At 42.8% G+C, this 26,272-nt stretch overlaps 1 protein-coding gene across 1 annotated transcript in view; it reads left to right on the top strand.

The window, feature by feature from the left end:
* Positions 1 to 10,039: 10,039 nt before the first annotated feature.
* Positions 10,040 to 26,272, top strand: part of LOC126291445 (uncharacterized) — a 1,287,515-nt gene continuing 1,271,282 nt past the window's right edge. The window contains exon 1 of the mRNA XM_049984959.1: positions 10,040 to 10,101. Coding sequence (XP_049840916.1) covers positions 10,093 to 10,101 — 9 coding nt within the window. The 5' untranslated portion in view covers positions 10,040 to 10,092. The remainder of the gene's footprint in view (positions 10,102 to 26,272) is intronic.

Below are 26,272 nucleotides of genomic sequence, written 5' to 3'. Positions count from 1 at the left end.
TTGTGATGTACACAGTTTTACATTCCTGAACACTTAAAGGAACTTGCCAGAGATGGCATTATTTTGAAATCGAAATCCTACTGAATATTTGCCCTTTCCTTCAGACGTTACATTATAGATAACTGCATTATATGCGCAAAGTCTGAGTTTTCTATTAACATTACCTCCAACGCAAGGTCCACTACACTTTTTCCTGACCCATACTTGAATTTACTTCTAAGTCGATGACTCTGCATCCAAGTTAACATTGTACTTCCTCCTTACAAATGACAAAAACTCGCTTGATGCCATTTATCTATCGCCATTTCGATAATGATCGTATTTCAGCATTCAAATAACATCCGGGAATTCAGCCAGGTAACACTTTCAGCGACCGCCGATATTTCGGCGGGAGAACACCCCGCCATTTTCAAGGCAAACTGCAACGGACTGGCGACGTACACGCAAATTTAAAACCTCGGTCCTCGGACAGATGCAGGAAAGATAACACACACACTGAACACTAGTGCCACCAAAGATGACCAAACTCAGAGATATCGATAGCTCTGACTTTGGTCATCTTTGGTGGCGCTAGTGTTCTGTGTGTGTATCTTTTCCGGTCTGATGGTACGTCGCCAGATTCTGCACACCAACTTGAATAGCCGTTTCGTTGTCACTTCCCGCAATGATTTTCGAAATTTCGATGGAGTGTTATCAATTCCTTCTGCCTTATCGATCTTAAGTCTTCCACATCTCTATCATATCGACTCCAATTTCTTCTTCTATCAAGTCATCATACAGTCGCTCCAATCCCAATAAGAGAATCATGTCTAGTTTTGATAGGAATCGTTGATGACATAGCTGTTGTGACTGAAAATGGAGGAGAATTATATGGTCATTTGAAAGGAATGAACAATCTAACGAGTACATTATATGGATAGAGAATAAACAGAAAAATAGGTAATGAAATATAGCAGATATGAGAATAGCGAGAAACTTAACATCAAAATTGGTGATGACGAAGTAGACGAAGTTATGTTTTGCTACCTTGGAAGTAACATAACCGTCAACAAAAGAAGCAAGGAGAGCATCCAAAACAGAATAACACAGACGAAGAGGGCACTCCAGGACAAGAGAAGTCTACCGCTGTCAAACACAGGCCTGAATATTAGGAAGAAATTTCTACGTATGTCCATTTGGAGCTCAGCATTGTGTGGTAGTGAATCATAGACTGTAGAAAAACGGGAACAGAAGAGAATCGAAGCGTTTGAGATGGCATGCTATGGAAAAATTTGAAAATTACGTGGACTTATATAATAGAGAATGAGGAGGTTCTTCGCAGAATCGGGGAAGAAAGGAACTTATGGAACATACCTTAAGACTTCATGGAATACATCGGTGGGACTAGAGGGAGATGTAAAGGGTATAAACTGTAGGGGAAGGCAGAGATTGGAATATATGCGACAAAAAATTGAGGACGTACGGTACAAGAGATAATATGAGATGAGGAGGCTAACACAGGACAGGGATTCAAGGCGGGTCCCATCACACCAGTCAGAAAATCGCAAAAAAAAAAAAAAAATTAAAAAAATAGCATTGGGCCGCGCGGTGGCATGGCTTTACGACGATACTTAAATAGACATATCATTTTCGTCTCTCCTGCATCGGATTAGAGCCTGACACTGTGAATGTTCTTAACGGAGCTTCTCAAGGCAAATCTTGGTGCATCTGAGACTACTGAAGTTTCCAGGAGGGTCCGTGTTGGTGGAGCTTGTTGCAGCTGTGGTGTGTGACTGCGACATGGCCCATTCGTAAGAGTGGTCTATTGGCATAACGTTTATCCTGGATCTTACTGTACTAAAATTCTGTGAAATTCTGAACAACAGAAGTTACCAAAAGTGTTATATTAGGCTGTAGTCCTTCACTGAAACAAGTACTTTGTTCTTATTAAATATATATATCCACCCGTCAAAAGTCTTAATAAGCACGGCGCAGTGTTGCGAGACACGCAGGAATGTACCAGTGCCGTAGACATCTGCGGTAGGTTTCTCGATTGAGGATCCACGGTGGAAACAGCCCGATAGAACTGGTCCCATTGATTCTCGATTGGCTTTAAATCCGATGACTTTGACGGCCAAAGATGTATGCTAAGCCAATCCTGCTGCTCTTCAAACCGTGTGTGTACACTGCGAGCTGTGTGGCAGGTTGCATATCCTCCTAATCGACGCCATCGCGAACAAAGCCTGCCTAATATTTCTGGGACATTTTGTGAGTCGTTGCGAACGACCCTAAGTATTGGCTGAATGCGCCTAGTGAAGGAACGTTCTTTCAAAGGGGTGAAGCAATCCATTGATTGTGAATTATCTAATGTTAAATTACTGTGCGAGAAAGTTATTTAAATACTGATGAACAAATGTTCATTAGTCATTCAACAATTTATTAACCCAGTTCTTGCTCACAAAACCGACATGTGGAAAAACCGGTGCTCAATACGATTGCAATTTGTGACACAGCAAACGTTAGTGCATGCGTGTAATTGATAGACATCGCTGACGGTAGATGTCTGGAAAGAAGTGACCGCAGTCCGTTTTGCTAATCTGCTCACTGGGTTTCCTATCGCGGGCGTGAACTAATTCAGTGCAACTGTACGGTGCAGATGATAGTCTACATGTTATGATACTTCTGACGCGACGACGCCACGGTACGTACTATGACTCAAAAACTGGATAGATGTTCTGTTCACTGATGTTTGTTACTTTTCTGCATGTCTTCTAGTTTCCGTGCAGCAGTCTTCGGAAATCCCAGGGGTACTTTACGGGACCACACCGTGGTTCAGGTCGAAAAAATAGATTTTCGGTTTTCATCATATTTCGATAGATTAAGGTTTTATTTGAGTACCCTGAAAAGGATTTTGCTGAACAAATTTGTTTCGAGCACTTAAAGAGCATTTTCCTAGCACGTGTGTTTATGTGCCACGCCCACTTTTCTGTCATCCACTTTTCTGCATATATTTTAGATCTTTATATCCCCCACATTCCACGTTAGATTTTTTTTTTTACTCCCGAGTGTGTTGGCTGTCCTTGGAATGCAACGGTCGGTATTCTTTTGTTTCTGCTGTTTGTAAACAACACGCTTTCAAACACGCGGTTAGTTTTATTGAAGTGTGATTGCGGTGATTGCGAGTAGTTGTTATAGAAAACTTGCAGGTATACTATGGGCAGGCAATTAGGAGAAATAAAGAAAATCTGAAGGCACTGAAGAGAGAAGTTTGGGCCATAGTCTTCCATAAGTCCTCTACTGATGATAAGCCATGTCATGGATTGTGTCCATCTGGAGAAAATTCGTGGTGCAAATACAATAGGACTCAGGCAACTGGAGAATCTGATTCTCACGTGCAATCTCTTCCTGCTGCTGTTATTACAGCAATTAAACCTATTTTCAGAGACTTGGCTCATCCTGACGTTCTAAGGAAATGTCTGCATGGGCAGAACCTAAATGAATGTTTCAACAGCATAATTCGGAACCGCCTTCCTAAAACTGTATTTGCAGGCATGCATACAATGAAACTAGAAGTTCATGATGCTGTTATTTCATTCAGTTGTGGTAACATTGGAAAGTGTTGGGTACTGAAAAAGCTTGGAATTAATCCTATGATCACTTGGCTGCAACATTGCGATAAAATGAGGATGGCCGATGCAGACAGGTCTGCATCTAATATGGCCAAGAAAGCAAGAAAAACATCCAGGAAGGTGAAAAAGAAGCTGGAAGACGTGCTAGAGGCCAAAGAAGGGCCATCACATGCAGCAGGACAGTTTTAATTAACTTTAAGCAAAAAATTTCAAAAGTTTTTTCTTTAAAGTCAGTTTCCCGCAAACTAAAATTTTCAGTACATTTGCCCCATTATAACAGAAATGTTCAGAAACTCTGAATAACATAAAAGGCTACCTATGATACTATATTCATTAATATTCCCCCATTAGGAAGTTCACTAAAATATTTTCCGCAGAAAAAATTAATATTTTTTATTAATAAATTTAAAAAACTATTTTTTAAAAACTATAAAATGGATTAAATAGATTTTTTGTACAGTTGACTATATTAGCATCATGTAACATACAGTAAAAATATTAAGTTCCTGCATCAAATAGTTTTCTCAGAAATGGGTCAAATACTTACCTAAATTAACATTGGTTAGATCGGTAGGGTGTGGTCCCCTTAAGAAAAGTTCTGTGTATCATGTTCGGCCACGGCGTACCAAAACGTCTCCTGAACCGGATATGCGAGCACTTTTTGGCCGGCACAGCTCTCTTCAGTTTGGCTGAATCGTGGAGTCAGCGCTGTTTACCCTTCGCTGTTTGTTCATGGTATGAAGGACTATCACAAGTCCAGTGGCTCCTTGCGCAGGAGAGGCGATACAGCGATCTGTCGCCACAAGCCTATAAAAGTGAGCGTGAATGACAGAGGAGAAGGATGGGGCTCCTCGCTACGTATTATGCAGTCGCAAAAGCGATGGATATTGCAGATTTTCTTGAAATAATAATATCATGCAGAAAGAATTTAAAGATTTAGTTGACAGTGATAGAGCAAAAGCGATGGGTAGTGAAAATTTGCCACTAAACAGTATTGCAGTGTCACGCAGTAATAATTTAAAGATTTAGTTGACAGTGAAAGAGAAAAGAATTACGGTGATCGATAGACGAGATTCGTTAATCTGAACGTCAGGAAGCACTTTGTGCTAAATTTACAGTGTGGAGTATGTGAAGAAACGAATGAGACGAACAGTACAACTGTAAGTAGGCTGTTTAGGTTTTTATGTTGGTAACGCCACGTAGCGCTCTGCATGAAAATCACTGGCTGTGCTGTGTGCAGTCTGTGGCTGGTTTGCATTGTTGGAATTTGCTATTGTAGTGTTGGGCAGTTGGCTGTTAAGAGAGCGTAGCGTTGCGCAGTTGGAGATGAGCCGCCAGCAGTGGTGGATGTAGAGAGAGAGAGAGAGAGGTGCGCAGTTTTGAGAGCGGATGATCTGGACGTGTGTCCATCATGAACTGATATGACTTTTGAACAATATTAAGGTAAATACATTGTTTGTTCTCTATCAAAATCTTTCATTTGCTAACTATGCCTATCAGTAGTTAGTGCCTTCAGTAGTTTGAATCTTTTATTTAGCTGGCAGTAGTGGCGCACGCTGTATTGCAGTAGTTCGAGTAACGAAGATTTTTGTCAGGTAAGTGATTCATGAAAGGTATAGGTTATTGTTAGTCAGGGCCATTCTTTTGTAGGGATTTTTGAAAGTCAGATTGCTTTGCGCTAAAAATATTGTGTGTCAGTTTAAGCACAGTCATTTATAATTTTTCTAAGGGGACGTTTCACAACTTCTGAAGTCGCGCGCATTAATCCGCTATCATTTCATGTTTTCAATGAAATTGAATGAACAGTATAGAGACTGTGTATATTTCTGATAATTACGTTGGTTAATTTAAGAGGCAATGCTGGAACGATTTTTGTGTTTAAGATTCGGTGTCGTTGGATTTGCGAAGCAAAAAGAAGTGCAGAAACGAAAATTAGAATATTCGGAATGGATCACAGACCTGGCATTTAAACTGGAAATTACTGCACACAAGACACAATAAGACATTGCAAGGTGAGAGACAGCTTCTTTCTGATTTGATGGGAGGCACACTTAAAAAGAAAATGGCGTTGTAAAAGCGATATATCCTGACAAACACAGTCCAGTTCTCTAAGCTCACCGCCCTTAAAGAAAACGCGACGTTGGAAGAATTCAGTATGGTCTTGAAAAAAGGATACTGCCAATCTTACATCTGTTTTCGAGACCGTTTGCCGTTTTAGTTGAAAGCGCCCCTATGCATGTGCAGATGAAACTGATTTGAATTGTAATTTCCTTTTTAATGACGAAAATCTACATCGTTTTCCTCAGGTAGAGTTTCCACGTCTCCATAATGAGGCTGCAAACGTTCTTCAACATTTAGATTTGTGTGAATCACCTTTCTTCGATTATGAAACTAACCAAGTCACGATTACGTCTATGCATTGCCTTATGCTGAAAGTCTGCACTGGATAAAAATTATATTATGCGCTCGCCGAGCCAAAACTTATTAAATATCATTGAAAATTTGTTTTGTTGGTGATCTGTGTTGTTGAGAAATGTGAAATATGAAATTAAGTCTTGTACAGTGCGACTGTAGAGCCATCTAAATGCGGCGCGCTCGCAGTTTCTCCTCCCTTCCCCCTGCTTACGCTCAGTGTGGCGAGGCAGAGCGCTATGGCACTCGTGTCAGGTCACGGCTCACCAGCCGAATTCTTTGCTGCCCGTACTGTACGTCAAAGAGGAACTAGTCAGCAGGATATTACCGAGCATGATACTCCATTTTTTATAGTGTACTCCATGTACAGCAGAGTGGGCTGTCACATAGCTAAAAGTGTGTATTTGTAACACATTAAATGCCAAATGAAACCTAAATATTTCTTATTTCTGAGCTCTGTTTGTTCTTTGAGTAAATTTGTTGGTTGCTCTGTCCGCCCCCCGGTAGCTTAGTGGTCAGCATGACAGACTGTCAATCTTAAGGGCCCGGGTTTTGATTCCCGGCTGGGTCGGAGATCTTCTCCGCTCAGGGACTGAGTGTTGTGTTGTCCTAATCATCATAATTTCATCCCCATCGACGCGCAAGTCGCCGAAGTTTCGTCAAATCGAAAGACTTGCACCACGCGAACGGTCTACCCGACGGGAGGCTCTAGTCACAGGACATTATTATTATTATTATTGTCATTATTGGTTGCTCTTTGAAAGCGGTATACGAGTATGTGTCAATTTCTTCTACACTGCTCATTGCTCCACACTTCTGTATCCTTTGCTGTATCTTAAAAGATACCTCAATGCTGCTGATGCTACGACCGTGATTTGCTGATTTGTTGTGCATGCTGTTTTAGCCATGTGCGGCTCGCGTTTGTGCCGTAGGTAGGTTGGCATCGTATAATAGGGATAGTGGCGTCTCGTTCTCTTCTTCTGTTTACTGGCGCCATTACGTTTGCTAAGTTTTTCTGTCCGCGTGTGGCAGCAACAGCAGCGTTTGTCGATATCTAGTACCCGTACTATCTTCGGAAGGACGTGAAGTGTTTTCCGGGTCGGGTGTGTCGGTTGTTCGGTCGGTACAGAGGAGCAGGGAGGTCCCGCAGAACTTAGACATGCTGGGACCGCTGGCGGCACGCAGGCATTGCCGGACCGAGGGGCTGTAGTTGCGAGGGCCACAACTTCCACCGGACCCAAGACGTTGACTTGAGTGAACATTACTCCAGTAGTGAAACCTTCACGATTTTGTGATCACGTCGTATGTTCGTGCGTTGCTGCTCGCAGGGTCGCCGTGAGGCGAACAGCAACAAGTGGAGCATATCGAGTTTCTGGAATCTATTAGCCATCTTCTTATGCTTGTTATTAGTTTTTGAATTTTGTGTTATTATTGGTGAAGTGCAACCAGCGGCATTTTACTGCCTAGAGACCACTACCGCCCCAGCTACCTGCCCTTGAGGTTTGCGTATTTTGAGGCAGTTTACTTTTTCTCGTCTTGCCGAAGCTGTACGGCATGGCGTGTAGTTCGACAGCATCTTTGACTGTGGTGTGGATTTCGGTGTCTCTGTCTACCGTGATTGTAGTGGTTCCTTCTGCCTTTCGATGTTTTAAACGACGGATTCTGAAGACACAGTGCTGTCTGTCATTTCGTCCTTGCTTGAATTATTTTGTTGTTGTACTGATTATCACACGGTAGGTGTGTTTGGTAAGAGCGTTGATCGGCGTTTAAACTGTCCCTAGTTTGAGTTGCCATCTTGTTAGGTGAGTATAACTCTTGGCTGCCTGTCTCACCTCTTACGCAGATGTAGGGGCTTTTCTCAGGTCGATCCTTGGAGCACTGTCTGTGGATTACTCCCTTCTTTATTTGGTCTGATTGTGTCGATTGTTTAAAAATAATATTTTGTCTAAATTATTCCGCTTGCTTGTGCCCTTCAGCCGACAAATAATTAGAATTCTTCTTAATATGGCCTTCAGCCGTACGTATAGCTTGTGATACAGTCATTTTTTTTTAAATGATGGTTTTAAAATACACTCCTGGAAATGGAAAAAAGAACACATTGACACCGGTGTGTCAGACCCACCATACTTGCTCCGGACACTGCGAGAGGGCTGTACAAGCAATGATCACACGCACGGCACAGCGGACACACCAGGAACCGCGGTGTTGGCCGTCAAATGGCGTAACACTGGTAGCATGCCGCGACAGCGTGGACGTGAACCGTATGTGCAGTTGACGGACTTTGAGCGAGGGCGTATAGTGGGCATGCGGGAGGCCGGGTGGACGTACCGCCGAATTGCTCAACACGTGGGGCATGAGGTCTCCACAGTACATCGATGTTGTCGCCAGTGATCGGCGGAAGGTGCACGTGCCCGTCGACCTGGGACCGGACCGCAGCGACGCACGGATGCACGCCAAGAACGTAGGATCCTACGCAGTGCCGTAGGGGACCGCACCGCCACTTCCCAGCAAATTAGGGACACTGTTGCTCCTGGGGTATCGGCGAGGACCATTCGCAACCGTCTCCATGAAGCTGGGCTACGGTCCCGCACACCGTTAGGCCGTCTTCCGCTCACGCCCCAACATCGTGCAGCCCGCCTCCAGTGGTGTCGCGACAGGCGTGAATGGAGGGACGAATGGAGACGTGTCGTCTTCAGCGATGAGTGTCGCTTCTGCCTTGGTGCCAATGATGGCCGTATGCGTGTTTGGCGCCGTGCAGGTGAGCGCTACAATCAGGACTGCATACGACCGAGGCACACAGGGCCAACACGCGGCATCATGGTGTGGGGAGCGATCTCCTACACTGGCCGTACACCTCTGGTTATCGTCGAGGGGACACTGAATAGTGCACGGTACATCCAAACCGTCATCGAACCCATCGTTCTACCATTCCTAGACCGTCAAGGGAACTTGCTGTTCCAACAGGACAATGCACGTCCGCATGTATCCCGTGCCACCCAACGTGCTCTAGAAGGTGTAAGTCAACTACCCTGGCCAGCAAGATCTCCAGATCTGTCCCCCATTGAGCATGTTTGGGACTGGATGAAGCGTCGTCTCACGCGGTCTGCACGTCCAGCACGAAAGCTGGTCCAACTGAGGCGCCAGGTGGAAATGGCATGGCAAGCCGTTCCACAGGACTACATCTAGCATCTCTACGATTGTCTCCATGGGTGAATAGCAGCCTGCATTGCTGCGAAAGGTCGATATACACTGTACTAGTGCCGACATTGTGCATGCTCTGTTGCCTGTGTCTATGTGCGTGTGGTTCTGTCAGTGTGATCATGTGATGTATCTGACCCCAGGAATGTGTCAATAAAGTTTCCCCTTCCTGGGACAATGAATTCACAGTGTTCTTATTTCAATTTCCAGGAGTGTATTGTTTTGGTATTATTAACATTTAATAGTCTTCCTCATTTGTAATTCAGGCCTTCAGCCACTAATTGTTCTGAAGTATTGCTCGTGGCGTTCACCAGACAAATTATTTGAATTCTTTCTTAATAAGGCCTTCAGCTGTCAGTGTAGCTTGTGTTTCAGTACATTTTTTAAAAAGTGATTGTTTTAAAAAAAATATTTCGTTAAATAAAATGTTTGTGTCTACTGTGCAACCAACGGTAACTGATTAGGCCCTGTTCACACCTTTTCCTGTTTTCCCTGAATCCCACGTTTCACTGTTGTACTCCTATAATGTTTTTCTTGTTCTGTTGTATTACATCTTTGTAGATGCTCGACAGTCGTACATCATGTGAAATTGCAACAGTGCAATAAGAGCTGTTATAGCCAAAAGCAGAAAATGGCTTGCAGACTGTGGGTGCACAGTACGAGAAGTTAATGCAGAAGAAGTTAACTAAAATTACGTCGTTTTGATATCCTTACAAGAATTGCAATTTTAGTGGTCTGTAGTATATGTAGATCTAGAAATAGCAGAGAAATCTTGCATTAGGTATGGGACCTACATTGCTATTTTCTGCTTCTGTTTTTCAGGAGGCACCAGCGTCAGTGCTAACAACAGCTGCCACTGCAGGGACCACCTCCCATGGTACCCGTAAGTAATATTCACCACCTATTTTTTTAAAGGGACGCAAAGAGTTTAATTACCATCTGCTGTTTTTATCTAAGTGTTTAAAACAAATCCGAGCTGTGTTGATTCGGAACAAAAATGGTGTCATCGTGACATATATCACACTTGGTAGACTCGTTGTCGTGCACTTAACAGAGGTCGAATCTTTTCTGACTCAGTGGCTTTGCTATAGCGGACGCGTAGATAAGATACTTTCCTTAATAGCTCAGATTTTATTCGGTTGTCTTGCTTACAGAATTTCTGCTGTGGAGGACGAATCTGTATCATTGAACAAACTATATAATATTATCCTGTTTCATAGGAAAGACAGACCAGACAAAAATTCTGTAGAGCCACCTACCTTTTCCCCACGAAAGATATTCACGAAAATCACCGCAAGTCCACAGAAAAAGGAAACATTAGCTTTTAATCAGACAAAGGAACAAGCTGCTCTTTTTTTAATTCCGTGAAAAACGATTGACAATACTGAGGAGACGGAAATAATTTTTCGTGTTAAATGAACTACATGTTGCGTGTAGAAAAAGGTTTTAGTTCGGAACTTGTCAAATTTTACTAGAATTCATTAATTCGATTTCCAGCTAAATAGTCTTGTAAGTACAGACTGTTTATGTTTTTTCAGGAAAAAGCTTTCTCATCTCCATCATTTTATTCATTTTGTTGTAGCAGACGAAAATACATTCCTTGGTAGAATGGTGGGTTCTATACTTCGCTCTGGGAGCACACTGAGTGGATACTACAGCACATGAAATGTTGTTTACTTTATTGTAACATAGGCAAGAAGAATACTAAACTTCGTACAGTCCTTATGCAAAGATATTTTATATATTTCGTCATCCATATGTCATCTTTTGTGGGTAGAATTTTATTTCTGTAAAGTACAATACCAAATTTATAGTGATGTACCTATTATGGGCCTACAATAGATACATTATTATTAATTTAGTATTGTACTTTACAGAAATAAAATTCGACAGATGAAGGTGACACATAGGTGTCGAAATATGTTGGGGTAAAAACGAAAAAAAATTTGTGTTTGCATAAGGCTGCCTTTCTAAACAACCCAATTTTTAAATCGCAAACACGGAAAAATATCAAGAGGAGCTTCAAACCTTAGTAACATGAATTTGTACAGTCCATTTCCTGAGGAATGTCACGAGTATTTACAAATGTTACGGCAAGAAGAAAGGAATAAAAGTGAGATAGTGTTAATACTTTCATCCTCCTTTACCTCCTCTGGATTACTGCAGATGACGTGTCACTGAGCACATTTGTACTGTACATGCAGTACACGTGCGGTGCCTAGTTGTTTCCACTGCCCTGTGTTGAACACATAAGTTCTTGTACACTTCACTAACCTGCTGTCTTCATGATGATGATGATGATGATGATGTCCCCAGCGCAGAAAACAGCACGCAGGTCGTGGATTCTTTTTCTTGAGGCTTAAATTAACTTCGCAAGGAACTGCTGTTACGAATAAACTATAACTCATTTGGGATGCCACTAGCGTTTTTATTGATATAGACACGAGAAACTATTCTTGACCACAACGTATTGAATATATCTTTCCACAGTCATTATATCTGGCTAAAATAACTTGAAATACCTCCTGCCACAGACAACATGTCTGTCTACTGGAACCGTCAGAGCTGGAGAATAAAATTACATGAACCAAATACTACTGTTACAGACAACATGTCTGTACCTAGCGAAGGTCGGAACTGTAGTAAATAAAATTGCATGAAACAAATACTGCTATAACAGAGAACATGTCTGTCTACTGGAACGGTCAGAACTGGAGAGCCGGACTGCCCGAGACACTTCGCGCGCCAAGCCAGCAAGGCGGGACCCGAACGCCACCGAAGTGCATCGGCAGCAATATCGCCAGTCTTTTGTTTTAGTAATACTTTGATTTTAATAATTTTGAAATGACTTATTGATAGCTGGTTGTTGAGAGAAGTTTATTTAAAAAAATGAACAAATTTCGATGACAGGTTTAATTAATAATAGCAACTAAAGTTTAACGTTTTGGCACCCTACCGCCGAACACAGCAGCCAATCACAGAGCAGCAGCATTATGCAGGCGGTCTTTCTCACGGGAATGGTACCGAATCTAACATCTGTCACCGGTACCTCATCCCACATTGCGTCATCTCTATGCTTCTTGCATCTCCACTGCCCTGGGAATAGCTTCGTGGAGCCTAATATGATGGCTGAATAACCCAGAAATATTACACTGTCTCTGAACATTAGCGTACCACCCAGTACAGACAAAATACAAGTCTCTCACCCAGGGCACATTAAACATTAACTTTTCACGTTGAGGTCTGCCTAATACGTCGGACACACAGATGGCGATGCTCTCGCCTCAGTCGACGATAGCCGACTAGGGCAGAGCGGTCCGGTGCTCTGCTGAAGTAGAAGAACGGATGCGGCGGCGTGCCGAAAGATCTGTGGGCGTGGCTACGCCGGGGTCGCTTATTCGTCGATGCGGCTTGAAGCGTCCACCGTCTGTTTCCGTTGTGTTTGCGAGGTACTAACCTTGCTTTGGCACTTCGGACGACGCCACACGTTTCACCATTCGAATGCACATCTCAAAATAACTGCACATACGCTTCGTCTTGTTCCGCGTTTATATTCTATTGAAGGATGCAGTTGTAGTGATGATTTCATTGTCAAAATATGGTCGTCATCTACACCGATGCAGTTCTTCGACGTCTGAACGATGTCGCAAATGTATCTTCGCCTATCACAACCGGACATACACTCCGCCATCATCGACTGCAACGAATTCATTCAGAGGTTATCAAAGATGGCAGGGGATAACTTCCGTGGTACTAGAGGGAGCAGTAGAGAGTAAAAACCGCAGGGGAATACGGAGATCGGAATACACCCAGCAAATAACTGACGACGTTAAGTTCCAAGTACCACTCTGCCAAAAGGACCACACCCTCTCCTGACCACCGGTTGCGTGCAAATTTACGCTGCATGCAGGAATGGCCAGAAATGAAAGTGACGAAAGTGGGGGCTCCGGATGACGATGCGTTTAGAATATAGGTTGGCCAGATGCGAACACTGAAGGTTCCGTACAGAGTTAATTATGAATGGAAACAGATCAACCATTTCATGAATCGAGAATCTCGAACGTTTTTGCCTGTTGTCGACACTGATTCTGACAAAATATTGGTCCCAGAAATTCCAAGACTTTCGAGGATGTTTAAATTTAAAGTTTCAAGTTGGATAACAAAAGACGAATGAAATATTTTTTCTTGTGATATAATTACAAATTATTACTTTTCGGATATTTTTTCTTTAATTCTTCTGTTAAACCTTATGTATTGGCAAATTTCATCATTCTATATCAACGATACCTTTTTGATGAGTCAGTTTGCGGGTATCTGCATCGACTTAGGTTCAGAATATTACACCGCCAAGGGACCGTAGGGTCTAGCATGACACTTAAATTTGGATTTGGTAGGTCTACCCTTACCAGAGGGAAGGAGTTATTTACAGACACACAGACAGACAAGAAGGTGATCCTATAAAGGTTCCGTTTTTACTGATTGAGGTAAGGAGCTCTAAAAATAACATTTATGGGCGAGGCACAACCCATTTGCGACAGCGTAACCTCTAGGCAGCGATAAAGGTGCAGAACCGGAATCCGACGGTGATTAGATCGAATTCCTTCGCGGAATTTTTTTCATTTTTGTTGTCAATTCTTGCTTTACTTGCACTGCAAATAAATCGAAATAAGCTTGAATGTATTGTATTTATTAAGATTTTTATGAAAAGCATGAAAAGGAAAGAGCAAATGAAAATATGGTATTGCAAATAAATTTCCCAGATAGGATTTCCCTCAAATGCACCCCGCTAGTGGAAAACTGTTTTTATCTTCAGGTGAAGAATGTAATCAAAAAGCTTCATGCCGTCTCTTATCTCACCGAGAGAATCACATCCCGAGAAGACTGCCTCACAAGACGTTCCACGGGGCATCAGTAGTTATGCTCGTCAATACATGGCGAAATGACGCTTTACGCATGGTTTGCTGGCGAACTGTTCCATGAGAGAGAACCTTTTATGAGTATAAACTTTATTGTTTCTCTACAAAAACACTAAAACAACGACGTAATTTTAAAAATATTGCGTTCGTGTCACCAGAGGGCGTGAAAATTGCTGCTTCCTTTTTACGATAAATATCGCTCCAGCACGTGTAAGTCATCAACTGTAAAATAATGAAAGTATCTAATTATATAGGAGTACAAGAAGTTATAGTGTACGCCTTCAGTCCTTTCCTTGAAAATTTATTTGCAATCCCAAATTTTCCCCTGCCCTTTCTTTTCATGCGTTTTATGAAAATCTTAATAAATACGGTATACCGAGCGTCATTTCGGTTTATTTACAGTGCAAGTAACATAAAAATAGAAAATAAAAAATTTCAATAACTTTTATTATGGACTTGAACCTACGACCATTGTTTTACCGTTGCGCTAATCGCTGCCTAGCGTCTAGAATAACAAATGGCTCTTGTATTCCTCCACCTACGCCAAAAGTGCAATTTGTATATTTGCGTACCTGAATCAGTAAAAACAGAATCCTTAGACACTGAAAAACCAAAGAAACTGGTACACCTGACTAATATCGTGTACGGCTTCAACGAGCACGCAGAAGTGCCGCTACGCGACGTGGCGTGGACTCAACTAAGGTCTGAAGTAGTGCTGGAGGGAACTGACACCATGAATCATTCTAGCCTGTCCATAAATTCGTAAGAGTATGAGGGGGTGAGGCATCCCACTTATGCTCAATAGCGCTAATGCTTGGGGACCTTGGTGTCCAGCGGAAGTGTTTAAATTCAGAAGCATGTTCCTGGAGCCAGTCTGTACGAATTCTGGACGTAAGGTGGCGCTTTGTCCAAGTAGAATTGTCCAAGTAGTCAGAATGCACAACGGACATGAATGGGTGCAGATGATCAGACAGGATGCTTACGTACGTGTCACCTGTCAGAGTCGTATCTAAACGTATCAGGGGTCCCATACCACTCCAACTGCACCGGCCCCACACCGTTACAGAGCCTCCACCAGCTTGAACAGTCCTCTGCTGACATGCAGGGTCCATGGATTCAGGAAATTGTCTCCACAACCGTACACGTCCATCGGCTCGATACAATTTGAAACGGGACACGTCCGACCAGGCAACATGTTCCCAGTGGTCGTTAATTGTCGGTTTCGACGAGCCCAGGCGAGGCGTAAAGCTTTGTATCGTGCACTCATAAAGTGTTCCTTCGGCTCCGAAAGCCCATATCGACGATGTTTCGTTGAATGGTTGGAACGCGGACACTTTTTGACGACCCAGCATTCAAATCTACAGGTATTTGCGCAAGGGTTGCACTTCTATCACGTTGAACGATTCTCTTCAGTCGCCGTTGGTTGCATTCTCGCAAGATCTATCTCCGGCTGGAGCGATCTTAGAGATTTGATGTTTTACCGGATACCTAATAGGGTACACTCCTGAAATGGTCGTAAGGAAAAGTCCGCACTTCAACGCTACCTCGGAGATGTTGCGTCCCATCGCTACTCACTTAAGATTTGATTTGTCTTATATGAGTGTTGCCGACCGCATCGTCGTATTCTTCCTGTTCTCTGTATTTGAATACGTATGTCTATACCAGTTTCTTTGGCGCTTCAGTGTATGATCACTTTATTGTCCCCCTGTCTGTCTGTTTGTCTGTTAGAAAACCATTTTTCTCAGGAATTCGTAGACGTATCAAGCGTAAATTCGTGACATGTACAAGATCTACGGTCTCTTGACAGTGTAATAAATATAACTTCCTTAGTCAGTGCAATCAAAAGATACGAGCATTTATGTCAGATATTTTGATACTCGAAAAATCACTCTTCAAAACCTGAAGAGTAGTTCCCTTTGAGTTAGAATCATTAAGTACGGCAAAAAGCATGGTTTGATGGTAAAAATGAACTAAAAGTAACGAAAATTGTTATATTGTAATTATATCACACCAAAATATTGCTTTTGTCATTTATTATGCGGCTCCAAACTTGAACCTAAAACGATATAGAATATCTTGGAATTTCCGGTACCGGCATCTTGCCAGTTTCAACGTTAATTAGAGGTAAAAATCAATGAGATTCTCGATTCCTTACTGTCGATATACGTAATTAAGTTCGTACGGAACCATCACAGCTCGAGATCTCCTCTCACCAGGCCATCTGGGGCTACCACTTCTGTCAGTTTTATTTCCGGTCAGGCCCTGCATATACCATAAATTTAAATTAAATCGGTGATGACGAGTAGGCGCGATTAGGAATTCGTGGCCGTGTCACCACACCAGGCAAAAAACTGACAGCAAAACGAAAAGGAAGAAAAGGTTGACATTGACTTCCAACATCTACTCACGTTCGCAGAATATTTTCTTCAAATCTTAATTCCATAAACACGTTCTTTCTAAAAAAATTGTTTTCGCGAAAATGATATAAAATCATGTTTCTCAACAGCAGATCACACACTGTTAGCATAGCAGTTTTGGCTAGGCACTATTCTGATGTCACATCAGATTGACACAAATTATTATTAAATGTGGTTCAGGAACATTATAGTATTTCTGTGTTTCCCTAAACAAGTCCAAAAGGGCATGTTCGAATCATTCACGTGTCCTTTAGTAGTAGAGTGATATCGATCACCGCATTAGTCTGAAAACGTATCATTTACCATCCCCCTGTCTAGCCTACGACGACACACAGACATCACTATGGACAAGCAAATAGTGGACTTTTAGCGTTCCACTATTTGCGGTTTTGTCATTCCATTAGAGGGACAGCGGCTATATAAATTTACACGGCCGGAACGTTTCATTTCATTCGTGACCGCGTAGCTCGCGTGGGCATCCGTTTGCCGGAGCGTGCATTTGCCCCGCTGACAGCTGCGGGCGTGGGACGGGGTGCAGCGTGGTTTGGAGGGCCTCTCTACAGGGCCATACGTGAGCCCCCGCAGTGTGCGGGGCTAGTGCATGGCCTCAGAGGCGCACGCACTAATCCGGAGGCCGTGTTGCGGAATATTCATGCCGAAACTATTGCATCTGCAGGACGAACGGCTGACGAGGCAATGTGTGTTCTTGTTGGATATGAAGTGCCACAGGGCTGTGCCCGTCTGACTACGGAATACGCTAGGGGTTTCTTGAAATGAGGGATTGGGGTTGTGTGAGTGTTTTCTAGTGTAAGTTTGTTCGGTGATTTATGTTTGCGTTATTGGTCCCTAAAGTGGCGCGCGAGGGTTAGTTTTGGGCGTTTATGTGAAGCGTTGGTAATGTGTTTGTTCCATGTTAGGCGGCGATCTATTTCGATCCCCAAATAAGTTATGGAATTTCGCCAGATTAGCTCCCGGCCGTCAATTGTGAGTTGGCGGTCCGGGAGTTTTATCTTGGGGGTGAAATAGATTGCCTGACACTTTGCGGGATTGATTTTAATCTTCCAGCGGTTGCACCACTGGGTGATCTTGTCCAGATGTTGCTGAAGGTGTCGGTGGATGAGGAGGAGGCTGCGACTGCTTCTGTATATTGCGGTATCATCCGCATACAGGGCAATCTCACCTCCCAGCTGCCTAGGGATGTCATTCGTGTAAATGGTGTAGAGGACAGGACCTAAGACCGAGCCCTGCGTAACTCCTGCCGCAATCCGTCGTGTCTGGCTGGACTTGTCTCCGCTCCTTACAAAGAACTGACGTTCTGCAAGGAACGAGTCAATAATCCAGGTTATATGAGCTGGGCATCCTATTTCGTCAAGTTTGTAAATTAAGCCATCGTGCCAGACGCGGTCGAATGCTTTTTCTATATCTAGGAACACTGCTCCTGTTGCTTCTCTCTTTGCCCTGGCCAGACAAATCTGTTCTACCAAGCGAAGGGATTGTTGGATAGTGGAATGCTCAGCGCGGAAACCAAACTGTTCAGGCATAAGGATGTTATTGTCATTCAGGAATTGACGGAGGGGTGTAAGGATTATAAGCTCTAGGATTTTACTCAGGCCAGTTAGGAGTGAGATGGGCCTGTAGCTTTCGGGAAGGAGTACAAACGGCTGAGGAGATGCAGAACTCGTATCAGGTCGTGCGGGTTGCCTACGAACTTCGGCAAGCCACGGTTGGGTTTATGTTGTCAAAAGTGTGCGACAAGGGATTGATCGAATGTGTAAACATGAAACACGTGAGTCATGTGATTATGGCCGTACGACGGAAACTAAGAGACCTCGAGCGCGGAATTGTAGCTGGAACTAGGCGCATGGAACACTCCATTTCGGAAATCGTCAGGGAATTCAATATTCCGAGGTCTACATTATCAACAGTGTGCCGAGAATATCAAATTTCAGACAGTATCTCTCACCGCATTTGCCGATGGCCTTCACTCAACGACCGAGAGCAGCGTCGTTGGTGTGTAGTTGTCAGTGCTAACAGACAGACAACACTGTTTGACGTGACGGCACAAATCTAGATCTACACCTACATCTAAACTCCGCAAGGTACCTGACGGTGTGTGCCGGAGGGTATCTTGAGTACCTCTATCGGTTCTCCCTTCTATTCCAGTCTCGTATCGTTCGTGGAAAGAAGGATTGTCGGTATGCCTCTGTGTGGGCTCTAATCTCTCCGATTTTATCCTCATGGTCTCTTTGCGAGATATATGTAGGAGGGAGCAATATACTGGTCGACTCCTCGGTGAAGGTATGTTCTCGAAACTTCAACAAAAGCCAGTACCGAGCTACTGAGTGTCTCTCCTGCAGAGTCTTCCACTGGAGTCTATCATATCCGCAACGCTTTCGCGATTACTAAATGATCCTGTAACGAAGCGCGCTGCTCTCCGTTGGATCTCCTCTTTCTCTTCTATCAACCCTATCTGGTTAGGATCCCACACTGCTGAGCAGTATTCAAGCAGTGGGCAGTGGACGAACAAGCGTACTGTAACCCACTTCCTTTGTTTTCGGATTACATTTCCGTAGGATTCTTCCAATGAATCTCAGTCTGGCATCTGCTTTACCGACAATCAACTTTATATGATCATTCCATTTTAAATCACTCCTAATGCGTACTCCCAGATAATTTATGGAATTAACTGCTTCTAGTTGCTCACCTGCTATATTGTAGCTAAACGATATGGGATCTTTCTTTCTATGTATTCGCAGCAAATTACACTTGTCTACATTGAGATTCAATTTCCATTCCCTGCACCATGCGTGAATGCGGTGCAGATCCTCCTGCATTTCAGTACAATTTTCAATTGTGACAACCTCTCGATATACCACAGCATCATCCGCAAAAAGCCTCGGTGAATTTCCGATGTCATCCACCAGGTCATTTAAGTATATTGTGAATAGCAACGGTCCTACGACACTGCCCTGCCGCACACCTGAAATCACTCTTACTTCGGAAGACTTCTCTCCATTGAGAATAACATGCTGCGTTCTGTTATCTGGGAACTCTTCAATCCAATCACACCATTGGTCTGATAGTCCATATGTCCTTAATTTGTTCATTAAATGACTGTGGGGAACTGTATCGAAATTTTTGCGGCAGTCAAGAAACACGGCATCTACCTGGGAACCCGTGTCTATGGCCCTTTGAGTCTAGTGGACGAATAGCCCGAGCTGGGATTCACACGACCGTCTTTTTCGAAACCCATGCTGATTCCTACAGAGTAGATTTCTAGTTTCCAGAAAAGTCATTATACTCTAACATAATACGTGTTCCAAAATTCTACAACTGATAGACGTTAGAGATATAGGTCTACAGTTCTGCACATCTGTTCGACGTCCCTTCTTGAAAACGGGGATGACCTGTGCCCTTTTCCAATCCTTTGCAACGCTACGCTCTTCTAGAGACCTACGGTACAGCGCTGCAAGAAGGGGAGCAAGTTCCTTCGTGTACTCTGTGTAAAATCGAACTGGTATCCCATCAGGTCCAGGGGCCTTTCCTCTTTTGAGCGATTTTAATTGTTTCTCTATCCCTCTGTCGTCTATTTCGATATCTACCACTTTGTCATCTGTGCGACAATCTAGAGAAGGAACTACAGTGCAGTCTTCCTCTGTGAAAGAGTTTTGGAAAAAGACATTTAGTATTTCGGCCTTTAGTCTGCCATCGTCTGTTTCAGTACCATTTTGGACACAGTGTGTCTGGACATTTTGTTTTGGTCCACCTGCCGCTTTGACATAAGAGCAAAATTTCTTAGGATTTCCTGCGAAGTCAGTACATAGAACTTTACTTTCGAATTCATTAAACGCCTCTCGCATGACCCTCCTTACATTGCATTTCGCTTCGCGTAATTTTTGTTTGTCTGCAAGGCGTTCTCTATGTTTATGTTTGCTGTGAAGTTCCCTTTGCTTCCGCAGCAGTTTTCTAACGGTTGTTGTACCACGGTGGCTCTTTCCCATCTCTAAAGATCTTGCTTGACACGTACACATCTAACGCATGGTTCTGAACTTTGTCCACTGATCCTCAACACTATCTGTACTTAAAACAAAACTTTAGTGTTGAGCCGTCAGGTACTCTGAAATCTGCTTTTTCTCACTTTTGCTAAACAGAAAAATCTTCCTACCTTAGGGACGTCCGACGAACTTACATGTTAGGACAGTGTGGGGAAATCTGGCGTTAATGGACTATGGCAGCAGACGAGCTACGTGAGTGCCTTTGGTAACACCCTCTCCTGGTCTCGTGATTGTATCGGCACACCCCTAGACCATTGGAAAACCATGGCCCGGTCAGATAAATCCCGATTTCAGTTGGTAGGACCTGATGGTAGGGTTCGATTGTGGCAGAGGATCCACAAAGCCATGGACCCAAGCTGTCAACAAAGCAATGAGCAAGCTGGCGGTGGCTCCATAATGGTGTGAGCAGTGTTTACATCGAATGGACAGGGTCCTCTGTTTCACCAGGAACGGTCACAAACTTTAAATGGTTAGGTTCGGTTACTGGGAGACCATCTGCAGCCATTCATGGACTTCATGTTCCCAAACAACGGCTGGCCAGTGTGACCGAGCGGTTCTAGGCGCTTCAGTCTGGAACCGCGCGACCGCTACTGTTGCAAGTTCGAATCCCACCTCGGGCATGGATGTGTGTGATGTCCTTAGGTTAGTTAGGTTGAAAGATCTCTGTTGGATTCCTTTCATGTTAATTTCTTAAATCTGTTGTCATTTACGGCATAAATTCCTCTTCTAAATTTACTGTGGCGTTTCTGACTATCTGCGAGGAGACTGAGTAGTGGAACGTGTTACTTTTACACATAAACAAGAACGATCTCTTACACTACTACACTTTAAAACACAGTTTATATGCAATTCATGTCACACAGTCTCATGCGGAACCTACATCCGCTTTCTTTTATGTACTGTAGATGATAAAATACTGTCATCCCCCTTCCCTTCTGTGTGAGAGGATGAATGAGCAAATGTATTTCTAGTTGCATGCTTGAGGGTAGCAGCAAGCCTGTCTGCTAGAGAACAGTAGGACCAACGGCGGAACAGGTAGCTACGCTTTCTTAAAGCAAAGAGGTTTCTATCCTTAGTATGGTTCTGTCCGTCCCTTGTCATGTCGGTATAGGAAGCTGCCCCTCTGGTCACTTCCGTTTTCTATCGGGAAGCACGCTCGGTAGAAGCGCAGGTCAGTCTGTCCGCGGCGAGCGTCTCAAGTGGTGAGATCTCCGGCTAAGCGCGTGTCTGCTAAGTCCGCAGGACAATGGATTTCTTAAGTTCAGCCTAACTGAAAATTTAATCACCTTTATTTCAGGTTTAGCTCTAAAATATCTAATGTTATCTTAAATTGCAACGCAGTGTATTTCGAGTGTGAACTTCAGAATATTTTACAGTAGTTGCTTTGTCACTACTTTGTGAGTAAAGTGGAACCACATGTTGATCAGTAACTCTAACTAAGATCATCAATCTTAAATGCGAATGTGCGTGAGATTATAACGTCTCGTCTTAACAATATTTTTCAATATAGCAACTTTTCTTTATGTTCAACCCACGTGGGGTGTACTTTGTAAGACCAGTACCACGTGCTTATACAATTGTTTGACCCATCAGGTTAATAGTAAGACGATAGTAACCAGTTCGAGGTTTTTGTTTTCTAAATTGCTTTTCGATCTAATTTATTTTAATTATCAAGATTATTGTGGAGTACACTCTTTGTGTAAACCAAGTTGACCACGTGAAGCATGTGGTGTAATCATCAAAGTAGCCCTCAGCTATTCTTTTCGGGAAGATTTCACAGAGAGTTAGTATGAATGTAGTATACCAGTGTGTGGTAATTACATGACGGACAGGATTGCGCTACGAACGTTACTTCTTTGGGTGAAAATTGAATCGGTTGGTTGTGGTTAATTTCCTCTTACATATGTTTCAATGTTCTTCGTGTGTTATTTTATGAATGTAGTGTTGTACGCAGTCTCCCAATCTTGGCTCCCTATTTGATGTGTTCCGTAAGATTACAAACTCACATTTTCACAATCCAAAGTAAGGCACCACCTTAGTTATGACTCAAGTTTAATATGCTGAAATTTCAATGATCAATGTTAAAATAAAATTGCAAATATAAACTGATTTATTTATTTTTATTTAAATTCTCTTTTTTATATATGTATCACCGGTTTTCGTATGACTATTAAAAGATTATAATTAATGTTAGTCTGGTTGGAAATTTGGTAAGCTAGATTGGATACCTGATGAAACAGTTGCTCAGTAATGCAACGTTAACTTCCTCAGATAGCTCATAGCATTTAACCCTCTTTTATTGTCTATCAGCACCGCTTTCACATAACAAATTAAAGCAACAACATTACAAGGTTTAAGTAGTTCTAAGTTCTAGGGGACTAATGACCTCAGACGTTAAGTCCCATAAGACTCAGAGCCATTTGAACGATATTTGACCCCAAACAACGATGGAACTGCCACCGGGCCACAGTTGTTCGCGATTGACAAATCAAGCGAATAATTTGACCACCGAGTTCGGCCGACATGAATCCTGTCATACACTTACGGGACACAATTGAGAGAATAGTTCGTGCATCAGTTGCTACACCGGCAAGATTTTCGCAATTATGGACTCAATATGGCTCAATATCTCTGTAGGGAACTTCCAGCGACTTATTTACTCCATGACCCGTCGATTTGGCGCACTGCGCCGGACAGTATGAGGTCTGACACGATATTACAAGGTATCGCATCACTTTTATCACCTCAGTCTACTTTTGTCCTGTTACTGGTGAGAAACCCGATGTTATTTCAACATTTGTTTTTACTAGTGCTACGCAGGTAATCCTCAAGGGAATTTTGAACACTTTTCTGGAAAGTTTAACCAAAACGTTATAATGTTGATTAAAATGAGCATGAATAACATAGTATTCCTTTTGGAACGTTTTCACTTAACACCTGTTTTATTTAACCTTTAAATCTAAATGGAGTGGAAGGCTGACCCAATAAAGTGAACATTTCAATTCCAATATCTTTATTAACTACCAAAAACAATCTCACATAAAAATTGACAGACGCCACACAGGCAAAATTAATTACGAAGGACTCATTACATAAAATCATAAGAAAGTTAATAAATCATTAGCCAACGATCTCTCATAAACATTGGAAACGCCACTAAGGCTGAATTTGACCAAAACTTTAAGAAAACAACTCTAGTTAAGACACGTAATTTAACACCCTTTCAATTCCAATACTTTAACATTACTTGTAAAATAACAGTGGACACACAGCCTCAGTTTTCACACGAATACTTAGAACATATTTATTAAAACGTAACTAGGGCAATCTTGCAAATTACTAGACTAGAGAACCTTGCAGACCGAACCACGAAGTTATTCAAATGTCCATTGGCTTGTAAGATGGGCTTTTAGGGCATAGAAAGTTACAACCTTGTACAATCATAGCAACAGAAGTAAGGCCCAAGCTTGTAAGGCCGAAGTTTAACCACGAACGGTGGAGCCGACTGAGGGAAGCAATACTCAATTTCGAACCAAGACGTGGCTCCGTTTGCAGCCGAGTAGGTCACCAAACGTGAATCCAGCAGACGCTACCGAAGAGGAACACACGAGCTCAGGCCAAGTCCACCGCCCTAAGCCAAACTTTTAATCCAAAGGGAAGCTCTGCGCTTCGGTTGCCCGCTGCCTCAGCTCACTGAAACACAGACCATACCCGACAACGGGAGGACAAAAAAAATTTTCTAAATTTCACCCGCAAGTCCTCTCTTCAAGTGATACAGTACCTGATAAACAAACGATAAGAGTGGGGAATGAATTGTGTCACGAGAACCGACACTCACTAGGACTTACGAGACACATATTGGCCACCTTAAGTGGACCTGCAAGGGGAAATGAAAACTCATTTTGCCCGCAGAGGACATATTGACATGGATTAACCGAGTCGTAAACAAATTAAACACTTGCTAATAATAGCTAATGAACTAACATTCTGCAAATACATCAATATTATGCGGAAGCAGAACACACGCTTAGTAAGAGGCATCAAATGAAGTCGAACACACATAACATCACGCTTTCGGCAACATCTTACTGTACCAAGAGCGACACAACCACAATTTACTAAGCGCTCTTAGTAATTAAAGTACTTAACTGGGTGTCTTGATGCTGGGGTGATTTTGCGAAGATGTCAGACCATCATTTCGCGAGACCTTAACAGCGTGTCCCTCCAAGGAAGCGGGCACATCCACAGCCCACGGGGTTGCCGGAGAATGCACAGCCCCAGATGCATCTTGCATAATGCAGCTCTTAATATACGCTAAAGCTGCACACCATCACCCCCGTAACAAACATACGCATATTTGAGTAACAGACATTCAAAACCTATTGTGATAGCCCCAGTCTCGGTAACTACATATGTGCCCAATGCCGGATTGAGAGTCAGTTACATATATTCTCTGAATTCCAGTTACAAAGAAACCAAACTGAGATGAGGAGACAATGAAATGAGCTGCCGATGATGAATACCTGGAATGTTCAACATCAGGGGACCAGCAGGGCACTGTACTTTTCCTCAGAGTTCATTATGAGAACGTGTTGCTGACCTTAAAAGCTGGGAATGTACAAAAATGGTAGCTTGTGGCGGCATATTTAAAATCTTTCACTGGTCAACTGGAAGATGAGATAATAGAACATCCTAAACATATAGAAAACTGTTTCTGCCTGTACACATAATTTTTAAAATTAATTTATGATCTGGCAAAACATTTGTAGCTCCCACATCAGTTCCACAGGAACAAGAAAGCTGCAGGTAATAAATTTTTTCGAAGTTTCATGAAGCGGCATTCCGAATTTTCCTAACATTGTGCCCAGTCTGTCAAGCTTCAAGGAGCAGAAAGTTTCAACAAAAAGCAATGAACTTTTATTCTGAAGGTCTATAACAATATTAACGTAAATGATTTATTTTTATGTACTTGTACGGATGTACGATGTTTTGTTTGTCGGAGTGTGTCCGGCGTTGCTAACAGCTGAACCAAATATTTCAAACACTTTTTTTCAAAATACACATCTACATCTACATGGATACTCTGTAAATCACACTTAAGTACCTGGCAGTGGGTTCATCGAATCACCTTCAAAATAATTCTGTACTTTACCAGGCTCCAATAGCGCACGGAAAAAAACGAACACCTGCATCTTCCAGTGCGATCTCTGATTTTCCTTATTTCATTCTGATGGTCGTTTCTCCCTACCTAGATCGTCGTCAACAAAATATTTTCATCTTCGGAGGGGAAACTTGGTTATGGAAATATCGTGAGAAGCTCTCACCGCAACAAAAGACGCATTTGTTTTAATGATGTCCATCCCAAATCCTGTATCATTTTAGGGACACTCTCTCTCCCCTATTTCGCGATAATACGTGCTGCTCTTCTATGAAGTTTCTTGTGTACTGTGTTAATTCTATCTGGAAAGGATTCCACACCGTGCAGAGGACGGACACGGACAAGCGTAGTGGGCAGTCTCTTCAGTAGTTCTGTTACGTTGTAAAGTGTTCTGCCATTAACACACTGTCTTTGGTTTCCCGTCCCCAAAACATGTTTTTTGTGTATTCTTTCCAATTTATGATGCTCGCAGTCGTAATCCTAGGTATTTAGTTGAATTTACGGCCTA

The sequence above is a fragment of the Schistocerca gregaria genome, chromosome 9 (assembly GCF_023897955.1).
Source record: "Schistocerca gregaria isolate iqSchGreg1 chromosome 9, iqSchGreg1.2, whole genome shotgun sequence".
In the NCBI taxonomy this organism is placed as follows: Eukaryota; Metazoa; Arthropoda; class Insecta; order Orthoptera; family Acrididae; genus Schistocerca; species Schistocerca gregaria.
The sequence above is the reverse complement of the archived record's forward strand: the minus strand, read 5'-3'. Positions and strand labels throughout refer to the sequence as shown.